The 16,738-nt window shown below is 30.4% G+C and overlaps 1 protein-coding gene across 1 annotated transcript; it reads left to right on the top strand.

Annotated features, from left to right (window-relative positions):
- The first annotated feature begins 13,180 nt into the window (after positions 1 to 13,180).
- Positions 13,181 to 16,042, top strand: LOC145796824 (rust resistance kinase Lr10-like). The gene is made up of 3 exons (XM_082882093.1): positions 13,181 to 14,027; positions 14,678 to 14,704; positions 14,785 to 16,042. Exons 1-3 carry the CDS (start codon positions 13,259 to 13,261, stop codon positions 15,888 to 15,890), a joined length of 1,902 nt encoding a protein of 633 aa, XP_082738219.1. The 5' UTR covers positions 13,181 to 13,258; the 3' UTR covers positions 15,891 to 16,042.
- Positions 16,043 to 16,738: the final 696 nt, after the last annotated feature.

Raw genomic sequence — 16,738 nt, 5'->3', positions numbered from 1 at the left:
GTATTTTATGCCTAAGAATAAGGGTTAACAAATGTTGATTACTATTTATTTTCACTACAACATTTTCTTAGTTTAGTGACATTTGAAAGTGTCACAAAATTATTAATTTAATGACATTTTTTAGTCTTGTGGCATTTTGAACAAGTGCTATTTGTATCCATGCCACGATAGATACTTGCAAGTGCCACTACACCATCATAGCTAAAAACTTTCAATGACATTTTGATGTCATGGTAGATATTATTTGTGGCACTATTAAGCGCCATTAAAAAAAGAGTTAGTGACACTTATAAGTGTCATTACACCATCAAGACTAAAACCTTTCAGTGACACTTTAATGTCATGGTAGGCACTATTCGTGACGCTATCAAGTGTCATTTGTGACGATAATTCGTTGTAGAACAATTTAATCCGCTCTTGCGGAGACTCGAACCGCCAACCTCCCGTACCATAAACCTTATACACCACACTCTTCCCACTACACCTCTGTAGCACCACATGATTATATATGCAACATATATTATTTATATAGCACATACATCCATATTACTATAAAAGTATATGTATAAACATAATTATTTTATTGAACATAATTTATGTAAAATAAACTATTTACTAGCAAAATAAAAAAAGATCACTTTTGGCGACTAAAAAATATATTTTTTAGTCGTCAATTCTATACTTTTGGCTACTAATTATTTTTTAGTTGCTAAAAAACTTAACTTTTGCTGACCAAAATCGGATTTGGTCGCCGAAGATGCACTTTCAGCTACCAAAATTTTGGTCACAGAAAAATTTAATTCCCACCTTAGGATTTTAGTTCTCCCACACTAAAAATGACCACTTTTGATGACTAAGCTTATTTTTTAGTCGCCAATTGTAGACTTTTGACTACTAAAATTTTTTTAGTCACCAAAAAGCTTTACTTTTGGCTACTAAAATTTCTTTAGTCGGTAAAACCCATATAGTCAGCAACCAAACTTATTTTTAGTAGCCAAAAAGCTTTGCTTTGGGCTACTAAAAATTTTTTAGTCACTAAAACCCATATAATCAGCAACCAAACTTAGTTTTAGTTGCCAATTGTAGACTTTTGGCTACTAAAATTGTTTAGTCGCCAAAAAGCTTTACTTTTGGCTACTAATGCTGTTTTGGTCGCTGAAAGTTATACTTGCAGCAACCAAATATTTTTTGGTCAGGAAATTTAGTCACCGAATGTGCTTTTTCCTGTAGTGTATATTGAGTTTAATTTATTTATTTTTAATCATTTACTGCATTTTAAAAATTTAGAAAATATATTGGCATTTTTTATTTTTTCAAAAACGCCATTATAAGCTTGGAAAGTTTTTGGCTTAGTGGCATTTCTTAAAATGCTATAAAATATTTGTTTATGACACTTTTCACCTAAGTGCCATAAAAAGTAATTTGCACCTACCTAGTGTCCTGACATTTTTTAAAAAATGCCATTGCTACTAAAGTTTAGTGGCACTGTTGGTAAATGTCACGAATATAATTTTTTGTGTCATTATTTTATAAAATGCCATAAAATTGATGTGACATTTCTTTATTGAAATGTCACTAGAGTCTTATATGTTTGTGGTTCTGTGGCATTTTTCTAAAACATTTAATGCCAATTTTTATTTTTGTGGCATTTTCTAAAACTATGCCACTAGTGTAGTGTCACTGAAGTATAAATTTGTTATAGTGACATTTCTGTTGCAGTGAAGTGACACTTTTTTTAATTGAAATGCCACTAAAGTCTTGTATGTTTGCGGCTCTATGACATTTTTCTAAAAAATGCCACCAAATATTCTTTTTTGTGACATTTTTTAAGAACATGCCACTAGTATGGTGTCACTAAAATGTATTTTTGTTGTAGTGTTTGCTAACAAGTGTTGATTACTTTTTTTTATAAGTAAAAAAGCGATACACAATTTTATAATAATTTTCCGTTTGCTAATTTAATGTCGATTGAAATTTAATCGAAAGTCTAAATAGTTGACTGTCACGTTATAAATGTCATGAGATAAAGTGGATTGCAGAGCTTCCAAGTGTAATTTGCCCATAATGTTATGATAACTTATTTTCTTATCTTATTGTACTTATTATTTTTTGTTTTGATAATCGGATGTCCAAGTCAGTTTACATGTACTTTAACTAATTCTACCATCCATTTGAGGGGGCCCATTTAAGCCCAAGCAAAATGTCCGGTATAAACTAACCTAAAAAACTGGAGTGCCCCAAATTATGCTCACTAGGCCAACACCTTAATGTATCACCACAATATTAGTAGAAATCATATTTATTATGTGATGTATCACCACAATATTAGTAAAAATATAAATGGTAAGACCTATTCAAGCATCTCCAATGCTACAATGTTAAAATGGATGGTCCTAATTAAATTTTGATATTATTATAGTATCAAAATGTTAAATTTTAGGCTTCATTTGGAAAGTGTGTTAGCTTTTTTGGTTTTTTTAGTCTGGAGCTAAAAAGTCTCATTTGGGTTAGGTTTTTTAGTTTTTTAAACTTTTGCGAGAGTAACTGAAATGATTATGGTTTAGATGTGATATTTTGTCTTATTAACTTTTTAATCTAATTTATTTTTTTGCGACTATTTTAACCTGATAGCACCATACCAAACAAGGGCTTAGTAATGTGACTTCATTGATGTACTAGCTATTTCTTTTATTTTTCACACACACACACACACAATTCAAATTAAAATGCCATTAGTAAGTTTCATTGTGAATGAGAAAAATATGTCAAAATTTGGCATTTAGGTAGAAGACCACCATATCACCAAAAAAATAAAAAATAAAATTGAATTTTTTATTTTTCATATTTTTTTGTTTTTAATAAATATTTTTAAAATTTTTTAAAAAATTTATTTTTATTTTTTTAGATGCACCTTACTTAGATATATCTAAATAGTAAAATATTTATGAAAAAATATTTCAAAAAATTAATAAATACACAAAAATATGAAAAATGTACAAAATTTACATATATATATATATATATTTGTATTTTTGATATTTAGTGAATTTTTTAAAGATTTTTTTCACAAATATTACACTTTTTAAGTGTATTTATGTTAGGTGTGTTTAAAAATTAAAAAAATTACTTAAAATATTAAAAAAATTCATTGAAAACAAAGCAAATATGAAAAATTAAAAATTAAAATTTTCTGAAAATCAAAACCAAACCAGCTAAATGTATTTTTTTTCCTTTCTTTCTTTTTCTAAAGTATGACTACTATAAAGTGGAACCAAGATTCCCTCCTTGAATTTCTTACTTAAAATGTGAATAGTTTGAATCATCGAAATTGGGCTTACAAGTAGGTCCAATGACCCAACAAGTAGGAAGTCAAGTAGAAAACTGAAGGAGGGATCCTCATTCTATAAAGTGAGCTTTTGCAATTTTTTCCTAAAAGACTTGACTTGAAAAGTAGACTTAACTGTAACCCCACATATAAATGTGTAGACTTGGCTTGGATTATATATTAATGCGTCTCGTGTTTGACAAGTTAGTCAACTACTCCGATGGATTCATTGGTGGTACAAACCGTGTCAAACTGCTCCAATGGATTCATTAGTGGTTGAGTGGAGACTACAATCAAACCGTGTCATAATTACACATTTATGCCGGGGCAAATGTCTTGTATAAACTAACCTAAAAAAAAAAAGTAGTGTCCCAAGTTATGCTCGCTAGGCCAATCCTTTAATGTATCATCACAATATTAGTAGAAATCAAATTTATTATGTGATTTATCACCACAATATTAGTAAAAATATAAATGGTAAGACCTATTCGAGCATCTCCAATGCTATAATGTTAAAATGGATGGTCCTAATTAATTTTTGATATTATTATAGTATCAAAATGTTAAATATTAGGCTTCATTTGGAAAGTGGGTTAACTTTTTGACTTTTTTAGTCTAGAGCTAAAAAGTCTCGTTTGGGTTGGGTTTTTTAGTTTTTTAAACTTTTGTGAGAATAAATGAAATGATTATAGTTTAGATGTGATATTTTATCTTATTAACTTTTTAATCTAATTTATCTTTTTGTGACTATTTTAGCCTAATAGCGCCATGCCAAACAAGGGCTTAGGAGGTGTTTGTTTCAGCTTTTCAAAGCTAACTTATAGCTTTGAAAAAGTTATTTTGGACTATTTGGTTAAACTTATTTCAGACAGTTTCTGATTCTAACAGCTTATTTTAACTCAAAAAAGTTAATTCTGAGAAGCTGCTCACCCTTTGCTTCTGATTATCAGCTTCTGCTGTGGACATGTTAATTTATGGTTATACTCTTAGATTTTTTTATTTTTTATTTTTTTAAAAATAGAAAAAGACTCAAATGGACTATAAATTATTATTATTTTTTTTATGAGAAATGTAGACAAGTAGTAAATAAGAAAAAATAAAAATTAATTGAAAAAACTATTTCACAACAACTTAAATCTATAATCCAATAGTTACACCAAACAGATTAATAACTTTTGATTAAAGTCATAATTTATAATTTGTTAAGCTATAATCTATAAGTTGTTTTAACAGTTATACTAAACGGGCCTCTGTAACGTGACTTCATTGATGTACTAGCTATTTCTTTTATTTTTCGCGCGCGCGCATGCACACACACAAAATTCAAATTAAAATGCCGTTAGTATTCAGTAAGTTTCATTGTGAATGAGAAAAATATGTCAAATTTTGGCATTTAGGTAAAAGACCACCATATCACCAAAAAAATAAAAAAGAACACAGAAAATTGAAATTTTTATTTTTCGTATTTTTTTGTTTTTAGTAAATATTTTTAAAATTTTAAACATTTTTTTTTTAGATGCACCTTACTTAGATGTATCTAAATAGTAAAATATTTGTGAAAAAATATTTCAAAAAATTAATAAATACACAAAAATATGAAAAATGTACAAAATTTTCGTTTTTTTTTTATTTTTGATATTTAGTGAATTTTTTGAAGATTTTTTTTCACAAATATTATACTTTTTAAGCGTATTTATGTTAGGTATGTCTAAAAATTTTAAAAATTACTTAAAATATTAAAAAATCATTGAAAACAAAAAAAAAAAGTATGAAAAATTAAAAATTAAAATTTTCTAGAATGTATTTCTCAAAAATCAAAACCAAACCAGCTAAATGTAATTTTTTTTTTTTTTTTTCTTTCTTTTTCTAAAGTATGACTACTATAAGTGAGCTTCTACAATTTTTTCCCAAAAGACTTGACTTGAAAAGTAGACTTGACTGTCACCCCAAGTATAAATGTGTAGATTTGACTTGGATTATATATTAATGGGTCTCGTGTTTGACAAGTCAGTCATCTACTCCGATGGATTCATTGGTAGTTGAGTGGAGACCACAATCAAACCGTGTCGAACGTTCAATTGCTTAGTCAAGTATTTGAGTGGGTCTTCAGTTTACAAATTCAAAGTTCTATTACCATAAATGTGGTTATGATAGTTTATAATTTTTAATTATGAATTAAGTAGTATGTAATTATGACTTAGTTCTCGTTTGATAACTTACCATTTTAATTTAAAAGTTAAAAAATTATTTTAAAAAAAATCAAAACCAACATACTATACAAAAAAAATTAAACGTTTTATTTCATCTTTACTTTTTGATATATCATCATATGGAGAGGTTATGACATTTTTTTGTACTCTTTATACAACTTTGTTTCATAATCTTGCCACTTTCAGTTATAACCAAAGTACTACAATAGATCACAACTAAACGAATGTTGTTAATAATACTCAATTTTTTTTCTTTAAACTCTTGACCTTTTATATTTTTTTTGTATTACAATTTTATCCCATTTTAAAATTTTAATTTAGTTCTTATCAAACCTTAATCTTAACCTTATCTACTCCCACCAACTAGCTTTGACTACCACACTTCCTAGCCTTGGCGATCCACTTGAGACATAAATCTAATAATATCTCTTGGTAATTAAAATAAAAATTATTATAAATTATATACTTTTTTTAGACAAGTCAAAGAAGACTTGAGAAGACTAAACCTTACCACAAGCATATACGTTTCGTGGATGCACCTCCTGCTCAAGTTGTACAAAAATTATTAAATTCTTTGATATCAATAATAATGGCCTAGACTTATCAGAAATTTATGATTGTAATCGGAGAGTGCTGTTTAGACTCGTGTAACTTATTACGAGTTTTGTTTTATTAATTTGAATTATTTATTTTGTAAAGTCTTTTGTGTATATTGTCTATGAAAAAAATTAAATTAATCTGATAATAAAAGCTTTTTCATTTTATCACTTTTGCCTCCCAAAAAAATAGATGATAAATGTATTTTTGAAAATAGACTATTCACTTTTTTTTTTTTTAAGATAAACGCAAAAAAAAAAAAAAAAAAAAAAAAAAAAGAGAGAGAGAGAGAAAAGAGGAGGTTACCATTATCGAATCAACCTTATTTTTTTCATGGACGTTATGCATGAAGGGCCTTACAAAATGAATAATTCAAATTATCAATAGACCTCACAAGCCTGAACAACACCCTCCAATCCAAATGAGGATAGGAGGGTATGATCCTCTCCATTCCATGTATGTAATGGAGGATTTCCATTACATATCTAATGATTATGAAATACAAATGTAAATTTGTAATTATTTTCAATTAAGAAGGACAAGTATACTCACCTCACTATTAGATGATGTAATGGAATCTCTCCATTGTAAATATACAGTAAGCTAACCCATTATTCATTGTCATATTTGTCTTGCATATTATCTTTCCAAATCGATAAGCTAAACTCTAAAAAATAAGCAAATTTAAGGATAAAAGACAATTTTAGTTCTTAAAGTATGTGTTTTTTGTCATTTTAGTCCCTTAAGTTTTAATTTTGTCATTTTGGTCCTCAAAGTTGTCAATTTGGTCCTAGGTTTAACATCTGTTAACAGAAATATGAATAAAAGGCAGTTTTGGTCCCTAAAGTATGTATTTTTTGTCATTTCAATCCCTCAAGTTTTAAATTTTATCATTTTGATCATTAAAGTTGTCAATTTTAGTCAATTTGGTCCTTACTCAATTTGATAACTTTAAGGGCCAAAATGACAAAATTTAAAACTTGAGGGACTAAAATGATAAGAAATTCATATTTTAAGAATCAAAACTGTCTTTTATTCATATTTATGTTAACGAACGTTAAACCCAAGATCAAATTAACTCAAATTGATAACTTTGAAGACTAAAATGACAAAATTCAAACTTAAGAGACTAAAATGAAGAACAACACATATTTTAGGAAGTAAATCTCTTTTTTATCCCAAATTCAAATTAGTAAGAGAAATTCTGTTATACATTTTTCAGTTTTTTGGAAATATCATCATTAGAGGTTATGGCATTTTTTAGTCTTGATACAACTTTGTTTTATAATATAGCCACTTTCAGTGATAACCTAAGTACTATAATGGATCATAACTAAACACTTTGCTGCTAATAACACTCATTTTTATTTATTTTTGGACTCTCACCTTTTTATACTTTTTTGTACAACTTTAACCCATTATAAAATTTCAATTTAGTTCTTATTACTAATTTCTCAAACCTTAATCCTAACCTTATCTACCCCCACCAACTAGCTTCGACTACCACACTTCCTTGATTTGGTGATCCTCCGTGCCCCACTCCATCCCACCATTGGCCACTAAGAAGAGTGTGTGACCAAGAAGGAAGTAGTGTTGCGATGGGGCGCAAAGAAAGGAGGAGGGGCTCGAAGTGGAGTTGGGATTGGCGTTAGAAGTGGAACTGTGTTGGGGTTTGTTGGTGAGAAGAATGAGGGGCTATAAAGGGTAGGGTGGCGTTGTAGTAAAAAAGAGATGGCTCTCTAGTGTGCTAGGAAGAACTAAAGAGAGGCAAGTTATAGTGAGAAAGGAGGTCCTCGATGGAAAGTGGGGGGTTCTGAATAGAGGTTTGCAATGGTGAAGGAGTCTAATATCATTACAGGAAATTACACATTTGGCGACTAAAAATGACGACTTAAAAAAATTTAGTCGCCAAAGATATACACGTTAGCTACTAAAAAAAATTTAGTCACCAAAAATAACCCCTTTAGCTACTAAAAAAAACTGGTCAGCAAAGGTACAATCTTCAACTACTAACTGAAGCAAAAAGGTAGGGATGGTAGCAGTACTCTAACCAAATACCACTTCAGACATAATTTAATATCTCTTCTCAACTAAAATAATAATTACAATGAATTATATCTAACAATATAATGACTTATAACTCAAAAAAATTTAGACCCTCCAACCAGAGAGAGTCATAATTACACATTACTTAATTCGTAATTAAATGATTATAAAACATTGGACTTAGAAGGGGGTCGCTGTAGAGCCCCTTTCTCTGGGCTATTTTCGATGCCTCTGTGGTGACTTTCCGGCGTGTCTTCGGCAAGCTCCCAAAACACTTTCAAAGTGTCGATTTAAGGTTTTTTTTATGCCTAAGAAGAGGTCTTTGAGAGTTTCTCCTCTGATTTTGACATAGATTTTTAGATTTTTAAGTATGCATTTTGGCAGTGACCGAAGTACGATGGCAGCAGGGTCGGAGTTGGGCAGCGGCGTCAAGGATGACGACGACGACGGGTTTGATGCAGATCTTGCTTTTTCAAACCATACATGTAAGAAAAATTATGGTTTTTCCTAGATCATAACTTCTTTTTTTTTCCGATTTTTGTTGTTGCTATTGTTGTTGTTGTTGTTGTTGTTGTTGTTGTTTTTGTTAGATTATTTGTTCAGCCTTTTAAGGTCTTCTTGCTTTTTTTTTTTTTTTTTTCTTGATCTATATGTTTGTTTACTTTTATTATAATATAACTACTTTATAACTTTTTATAAATATATATTGTTAGGTTTTTATTCTTGGCAATCTCGTTTGACAAAACTCCTTTCAGTTGTACTTTTATTCGCTCTTTTATTTCAGTGAGGTTATGAGTACTTAGATGCGAGTTCAACCTGAATTGTGCCTTACAAAATACAAAAGTGCATTCAAAGTTGCCTGTCCGCTCGAGCGTCTATTTCCCCGCTCGAGCAGAGAATGTTTGGTTCCAGAAGTTTGACCTGTCTGCAAATATGCTGTGAGGCTTGTTTTTACGCTCGAGTGTCCATTTCCCCGCTCGAGCGTACACCCTGTTTTGGAACATGCGATATAGAGTCCCTGCTCGAGCGTCCATTCCCACGCTCGAGCGGACCTCGCGATTTCAGATTTTATAAAAGCTCAAGTTGCTTCAAATCTAGGATTACGACTTCCAGATCTTCTTTAAGGGTTCTAAGGTTTATATCTGGAGTTTCTTTTCTAGTTTTCTTTGATGTTTAATTGAGTATTCAACTCATGGTTTAAGAAGAATACATCAAAGAATTGTTTGCTTATTCAATAAAAAAGATAATGTTGTTCTTCGGTGGATTCTGGAGAATTCAAGTCTGAAGCTTTGGTGGATTACGGAGTAGCTCATTGTCATGATTCGACATCAGCGTTGTGGATTCAATGTTAGGCAAGACAATTCTGAGGTGAAGACGAGGCTGGAAGAAGCACATAAGGATTGGTTTAATTCTGGCGTATATTCGCTAGGTAATTGAGAGTACACTTGTATAATTCCTTTATGTCTTTTTAGTGGATTGTTTTGTGACTTTTGCCTGTGATTTTTTATCACAATTAGAGGTGCTCCAATTGTGATTTTTCCATGTTAAAATCGTTGTGTCGATTTGTCTTGATTGTTTAATTGAGATTGTTATTTATTGCTTAAAATTGATACATAATCACAAATCAATATCTAGGAAATTTCTAGATTTTTCAAATGCTACGTACCTCGAAATATTAAAGGCGCGAATGGCTCGAAATCTCAAAACGACGTCGTTTTAAGGGTTTTTTTTATTCTCTTACCGGTAAGATAATATTTTCCGTACTATTCGCGCCATTCGCGCTCCACACATTCGAGGCCTCAATCTTTAATCTATATATATATATATATATTACAAAACATCATAATTGAAAATATGTACACCTAAAAAGAGAATATGGATATATAGAATTTCTAATTATATCAAAGACCCACCCAAATACTTCTCCAAGTGGTGGCTAAGAAATTGAATGTTCGACGAATATGTGAGACATTTCATAAGATTTTTGATAAATATTTTAGAGTCTTTTCATTTTTCATCCAAGAAATGTTGAGGTTAACACTTTAGAAAAATGTGGTTAAAGACAAGTCTACACATTTATATGAGGGTTGAAGTCAAGTCTACTATAGAAAACAATGCAGAATCTCACTTAGTCAAGTCTGCTTTAGAAAAGAAAAATTAGAAATTAAAAAATAAAATTTGAACAAGGGAATTTGTCAGATGTTAGTTAAAAATATATATAATGAGTTTTATAAATTTGGCATAATACCATTGAGTTTTTTTAAGGTTTCATTAACCTATTTTCATTATAAATCTGTAAGTCATATGAATGAAAAAATAATGTTATATATTATCATCTTTTTTACATTGAAATGTAAGACTATAGTTTACCTTATCCATCTTGGGTAAATTAGCAGGTCATAATAGCTAGACTTAATGCTCATTAAGTCTTATTAATTCAGCGCTAAAAGTTAATTTTACCAGAACTGTCACTAAAAAAAATTGTGACTATTTTCTGAATCTGTTGTTAAAAATTGTCAATCAGTGACGTTAATTTGTGAAAATTTTTCTAAACTGTCGCTAAAACTTACATTTAGTGACGTTTTATGTAATGAATTTTTTAAACTGCCATTGAAAACTGACAATTAGTGACATTATTGTCAATGTTTGATAAAAAAATGCCGCTAATTATCATATGACCCATTAGGCAATAAGTGTACCTATTGCGACCTAGATGTAAGTTTCCCCTTTATCTTCTTGATTTTACTTAGTGTGCATTGGTCTTGGTCATTTACACATAGTAAAAGGGATGTTAGTGTAATTATGCTCAATTTGCCTTAGCTTTTTTTTTTTTGTAATTTTTTTCAAAATTTTTTTGCACTTTTTAGTTTTAGTTGACCAGAAATACTAGAAAAGAAAAAAAAAAAGAATTTAAATGAAAGTATGTAAAAAAAGTCCACTAAAAAAAGGTAACACTTTCCTTTTTGCCTCTAACGAATTTTTTTGATTTTTTTTTTTTTTACTGTTCAAGTCCTTTTACACTTAGACGGGCCTAAAAAAACTGACACAAATTTAAAAATAAAAAAAACTAAAAACAAAACAAATTTAAAAAAAAATAAAAAAAGAATGGAACCCACGACTTTTGATGCAAGAGGTCGGAAGACCATGTACCCCGTAAGTCCATCGAATGAGATCTCACAACAAATAAGGGTGTGTTTGATTGGGGGAGAAAAGGGGGATTATTTATTGTGCAAATTGTAATCTTGGGGAAGCATTCAATTCGGCGTTTGCTTTTTTTTTCGAAATCCGGCAGACATGGAGTCCGGCCGAACTCTTTATCCCCTATATGGGGGATTATACTATCCTGGGAGATAATTTTGGAGGGACTATTTACTTTTGGGATTAGGTAGTGAAATGACCAGTTTGACCATCTACTATTTAATTATGTACTATATTTAGTAAAATTCAATAAAATTTAAATGTCTGAATTTAAAAATAAAATAATTTTACTTAACTTTTTATTGTTGTTTTATTTATTTATTTTTAAAATAATTTTTTATAGATATTTTATTTTAAAATTTTGTTTATATTTTATTTAATTTCATTATTTAAATTTTAATAGATGTTTTATTTAATTTCATTTTTTAATTATTATTATTTTTAAAAACAAATTTATTTAAAGTTTTAATTAAAAAAATAACATATATTTTTATTGATATTTTATTTATTTAATTTATTTAATTTTAAAAAAATAAATTTATTTAATTGTGTAAAAAATAAAATAAAATATATTTTTATTTAATCTAGCTAAAAATAATTAAAATATTAAAGATGTGTTTAATATTGTTATTACTTAGTAAACAATTAAAAAATGGTAAAACAGTCTTTTTCTCATTTATTCTATCCAGTCCGTCCAACCAACATTGGATTCACTAAAAATAGCCATTTCTAGACATCTAATCCCATCAGAAAATAAACACAAGATACATATCTAATCCAACCAAATAGTCCAAGAGATTCACAATCCCAAGATTCAAGTCCGATGGATTCTAATCCCCCTTATCCAGTCCGTCCAATCAAACATGCCCTAAGAGTTTTAGGTAATAAATTTTTATTTTTAAAAATAAAAACTTTGTTACAAAAAATATTTGGAGACCAATTTTGATTATCGAGGGGATAGTCGTTAAAAGGTCATTCGAAGTATAAAAAATAAAAAATAAAAAAAAATATAGCTTTTAGCAACAATTTTCAAAATGTCACTAATAAATGCATATTTAGGGACAAAATAATTTGGTTCCTAAAAGATTTGTTTTTGAGACAAAAATTTTAGTCCTAAAATGATAGTAATTCTTCGCTAAAATATCCAATTTTTTTGCTAAAATTAGAATAATACACTTTTGGCAATAAAAACATGTGATCCCTAAAGAGCAATTTTGTCCCTAAATTTATCCGCAAAACCTTAATTTGTTGTCATTTCTCCATTATTTTTGTTGTGTTTAAATATGTTTTTTTAGATAATTTTTCTAGATATATAATAGGACAAATTACGACGATAGTTCCTGTACTTTATTCCCTTGTGTCATTTAACCCATATGCTTTCAATTGGCTTAATTTTGATCCTGAATTTGTAATTTTATCTCAATTTAATCCAATTAATTATAACTGTTAACATTTTTTTTATAGAAAATACGCACAAAACACGTGTCATATTTTTAAGGGTAAAATTATAAATTTATTCAATTCAATTAGTTAACCTTAACCAATTTAGTGATAATTTTTCTTAAGAAACATTAATGATGTTGTTAATTGGACCAAATTAAAACAAAATTTAAAAATAAGAATCAAAATTAGGCCAATTAAAAATGTATAAATCAAAATGACAAAAGAGATAAAATATAAAGACGGTCATATATAATATTACTAATAAATTAGTGAATTATTTTTTTTTTTTGGTGGCCCTCAGAACAAAATTTGTCTATATAACCCAACAACACCGCCATTAGCAAATTCTTCGACGACAAACAACACACACTTGGCAGAGTAGTTGGGATTTTGTTTCTTTGTTTCAGAGTATCAAATATTAGCCATTAATTAATTTAAGATGGCCATTTTCCAAGGAATTCTGTTGCTCATAGTCCTATTATTAGTAGCAATGGCTGCAGCAGCTACAGTAGTTGGAGTCGGAGGAGGAGCAGAAGAACAAGATCCTGAGTGCTTACCAACAAGTTGCAGAAAACATCACGGCCCTGAAATCCGATTCCCTTTCCGCCTCAAAGGGAAACAGCACGAGCGCTGTGGGTATCCTGGCTTTGATCTTTCTTGCATTCATCATTCCAAATTCCCCGTCCTCGACCTTCCATTTTCTGTCTCTGCTTTTGTTAAGCATATCGACTACAAATCTCAGACCATAAATATATCTGACTCTGAACCCCAAGTATGCTTGCCACGACAGCTTCCAAGCCTCAACCAATCTGCCTTTCCCTTCCAATTCCTAACAAATTACTACTACCAAGACGTTAGCTTCATCAATTGTTCCCAGACACGGGATAAATCTTCGATGCATCAGATTGCTTGCCTTAGTGACCAGAGTCACCAAGTTTATGCCATTATAACTTCTTACACTTCGCTGCTCGTTTCTTGCACAAAGATGTATAACATGTCACTTCCAGGAGAAATTTTTTATTATGGTTATGGCACCATCACATTTGATCATCTTCAATTGAATTGGAGTAAACCGGACTGTGGGAAATGTGAAGCACAAGGCAAGAATTGTGGATTCAAGAAAAACAACAACAGCAGTAGCAGCAAAAGCCAATTATTATTAAATGGATCAACTGAATGCTTTGACAAGCCCAGACAGCCATCTACGGGTACACCTCTACTCTAGCTAGTTTCTACCTTCTTACTTCAAGTTACGATTATTACATTTTGTTTACCATCTTATCTAATCTGTAATTATTGCGTTGGCTTTACACTGATGATGTTGTCTTCCACCACAATTTTGAATTGAAATTCGGGCCGAGGTTCTCTCCAGTTGGATAATTGAACTGGAAATCGAGTTTCGGATCTGCGCAACGTCAGTATTTTCACAAATCAATGGTTTAGATTTTGTTTACCTATTTACAACTCAATAGTATATCCAAATAAAAAATTTAATCCAACGCCCTCGGGCTACAAGATCATATTAGCTTCAATGCCCTTGTTTTATTTTGTTTTGATCTATTGAATTACCTAGTCTTGTTGATTGTGCGAGGATGATACAGTCTTGCCATATAGATTAGGTTGTGTGGTTTTTTGTTAGAAGTTGTGCACCTAATGGAGCATGTGTTGAGGTCCAAACTTGATTAATTAAGCCTATGTTAATTGCTGATACAGTTGGACTAATATATATGAGAAGATTTGACCCTATTTGGATATCTGATTGTATCATGTCAGTTTCTTTTACTTAGTTTATTATGAATCTACTGTAAATTTTTTTAATTATATATATGTATTTTAAGAAATCTTCAAACTTTTACAGGTGCATTGACGAAACTAAAGATTGCTGGTGAAGTGGTCCATCCTCTCATAATTTCAATTGTCAGCGAGGAGGTAGAAATTTACTAACATGGTCTATTATGATTGCAGGGGCAGTCCTAGGTCCGACTTTTCTTCTTCTAGTTGTCATTGCAATATATCATGTCTACAGATCAAACAAAATGAAGAAAGCAGATCAAGTAAAGATTGACAAATTTTTGGAGGATTACAAAGCTCTCAAACCTGCAAGATACTCTTATGCAGATATCAAGAAAATAACAAATCAATTTGAGGACAAAGTAGGCCAAGGAGGTTACGGAATAGTGTACAAGGGAAAGCTTTCCAATGATGTTTATGTCGCGGTCAAGATCCTCAACAATGTGAAAGGAAATGGAGATGAGTTCATCAATGAAGTGCAAACAATGGGTAGAATCCACCATATCAATGTGGTTCGCTTGGTGGGATATTGTGCTGATGGATTCAGAAGAGCTTTGCTTTACGAGTTCTTGCCAAACAATTCACTTGAAAAGTTTATAGCCTCTAATCAACAAAAGCGTTCACTTGGTTGGAAGAAACTGGAAGACATTGCTCTTGGTATAGCTAAAGGAATTGAATATCTTCACCTCGGGTGTGATCAACGAATCTTGCACTTTGATATTAAGCCTCACAACATCTTGTTGGACAACAAGTTTAACCCAAAGATCTCTGATTTTGGTCTAGCAAAATTGTGTTCGAAGGAACAAAGTGCTGTATCCATGACTACTGCTAGAGGGACTGTGGGCTACATTGCACCCGAAGTATTCTCCAGGAACTTTGGGAATGTGTCATACAAATCAGATGTTTATAGTTTTGGGATGTTGTTGTTAGATATGGTTGGAGGGAGGCAAAATACGGTAACACAAAACATGAGTGAGTGTTATTTTCCGGAGTGGATATACAAACGATTGGATCAAGGAGAAGATCTAGGAATACAAATTGAGGAAGACGGGGATGCGAAAAGTATAAGGAAACTAACAATTGTGGGACTTTGGTGCATACAATGGTACCCAGTGGACCGACCATCGATGAAAGTTGTGGTACAAATGTTGGAAGGAGATGGAGACACTCTAATAGTCCCCACCAGTCCATTTGCCTCCACAAATCCAATGCCAATGACGGGAACAACGGGTGGGAGAACTTTTAATAGTGAGTTAGAAGTAATTTCTGAATCTGAATAAGAGAATGAACTAGTAATATTTTTCTAAAAAGTTGTTGAGTATATAATAGGAATTAATCTTATTGTTCTCCCCAATAAGTGTATAATTAATTGTTTATCAATGTATTATTATAACCTTTCAATACTACATATTGTGCATTGCCTTTGTATTAAGAGTCATCTTACAAATGGTGCACTCTGTATCAGAAGGATTTATGATTTCGTATCAAAGTAGTATCAGAATGCATATCACCAATGGCCAATCCACAGTAAATCTAGAGAATAATTCAATCGCGAGCTCATCGAGGAAGGCAATGATGGTGGGTTTGAAGTCTCCAATTTCAACCATCATCAACAATCAAAATCAAAGAAAAAATGTCCTATATTTCAACAGAATGCTAAATATTGATTAAATAAAAAATTCTTAGAAATCAGAGCACCGACCAGTTTCTTTGTACACATCAAATTCGTCATCTTAATCATCGTCATCGTCATCGTCTTCATCTTCCTTTTGAATCTTCTTTTTTATTTCTGATTGCTTTTCTTGATCTTCTTGTTGAATTAATTGGAGATATTTATTAAAAAAATAAGCACTTGGATATATCTTATCAACTGGACATATTTATTCATAAAGTTTTAGGAATTTTTTATTATTTTATTTAAATATTACCTCTCCTTTTAATAATAAGAAAATTTTTTTTTAATAGTTTGTGTTTATAAAATGATTATTTAATACTATTAATGATACTAATAAATTTGTCAAAATGATAAATAGTTTGGAGATTTTTACTTTCATTTGTGAGTTTTGATTTATTTTTATTTTATTTGTCTTAGTTTGTATTGACATATGCCTTGAAAAGTGTAATTAGT

This window comes from Camellia sinensis, chromosome 8, assembly GCF_055761805.1.
Source record: "Camellia sinensis isolate YWXY chromosome 8, ASM5576180v1, whole genome shotgun sequence".
NCBI lineage: Eukaryota > Viridiplantae > Streptophyta > Magnoliopsida > Ericales > Theaceae > Camellia > Camellia sinensis.
The sequence above is the reverse complement of the archived record's forward strand: the minus strand, read 5'-3'. Positions and strand labels throughout refer to the sequence as shown.

Excerpts from the sequence above, each read along its gene's own strand:
- LOC145796824 (XM_082882093.1), top strand. The coding sequence starts at position 13,259 with ATGGCCATTTTCCAAGGAATTCTGTTGCTCATAGTCCTATTATTAGTA. Across the intron at positions 14,028-14,677 it reads GCCCAGACAGCCATCTACGG|GTGCATTGACGAAACTAAAG; the intron begins GTACACCTCTAC and ends AAACTTTTACAG. Across the intron at positions 14,705-14,784 it reads GACGAAACTAAAGATTGCTG|GGGCAGTCCTAGGTCCGACT; the intron begins GTGAAGTGGTCC and ends TTATGATTGCAG.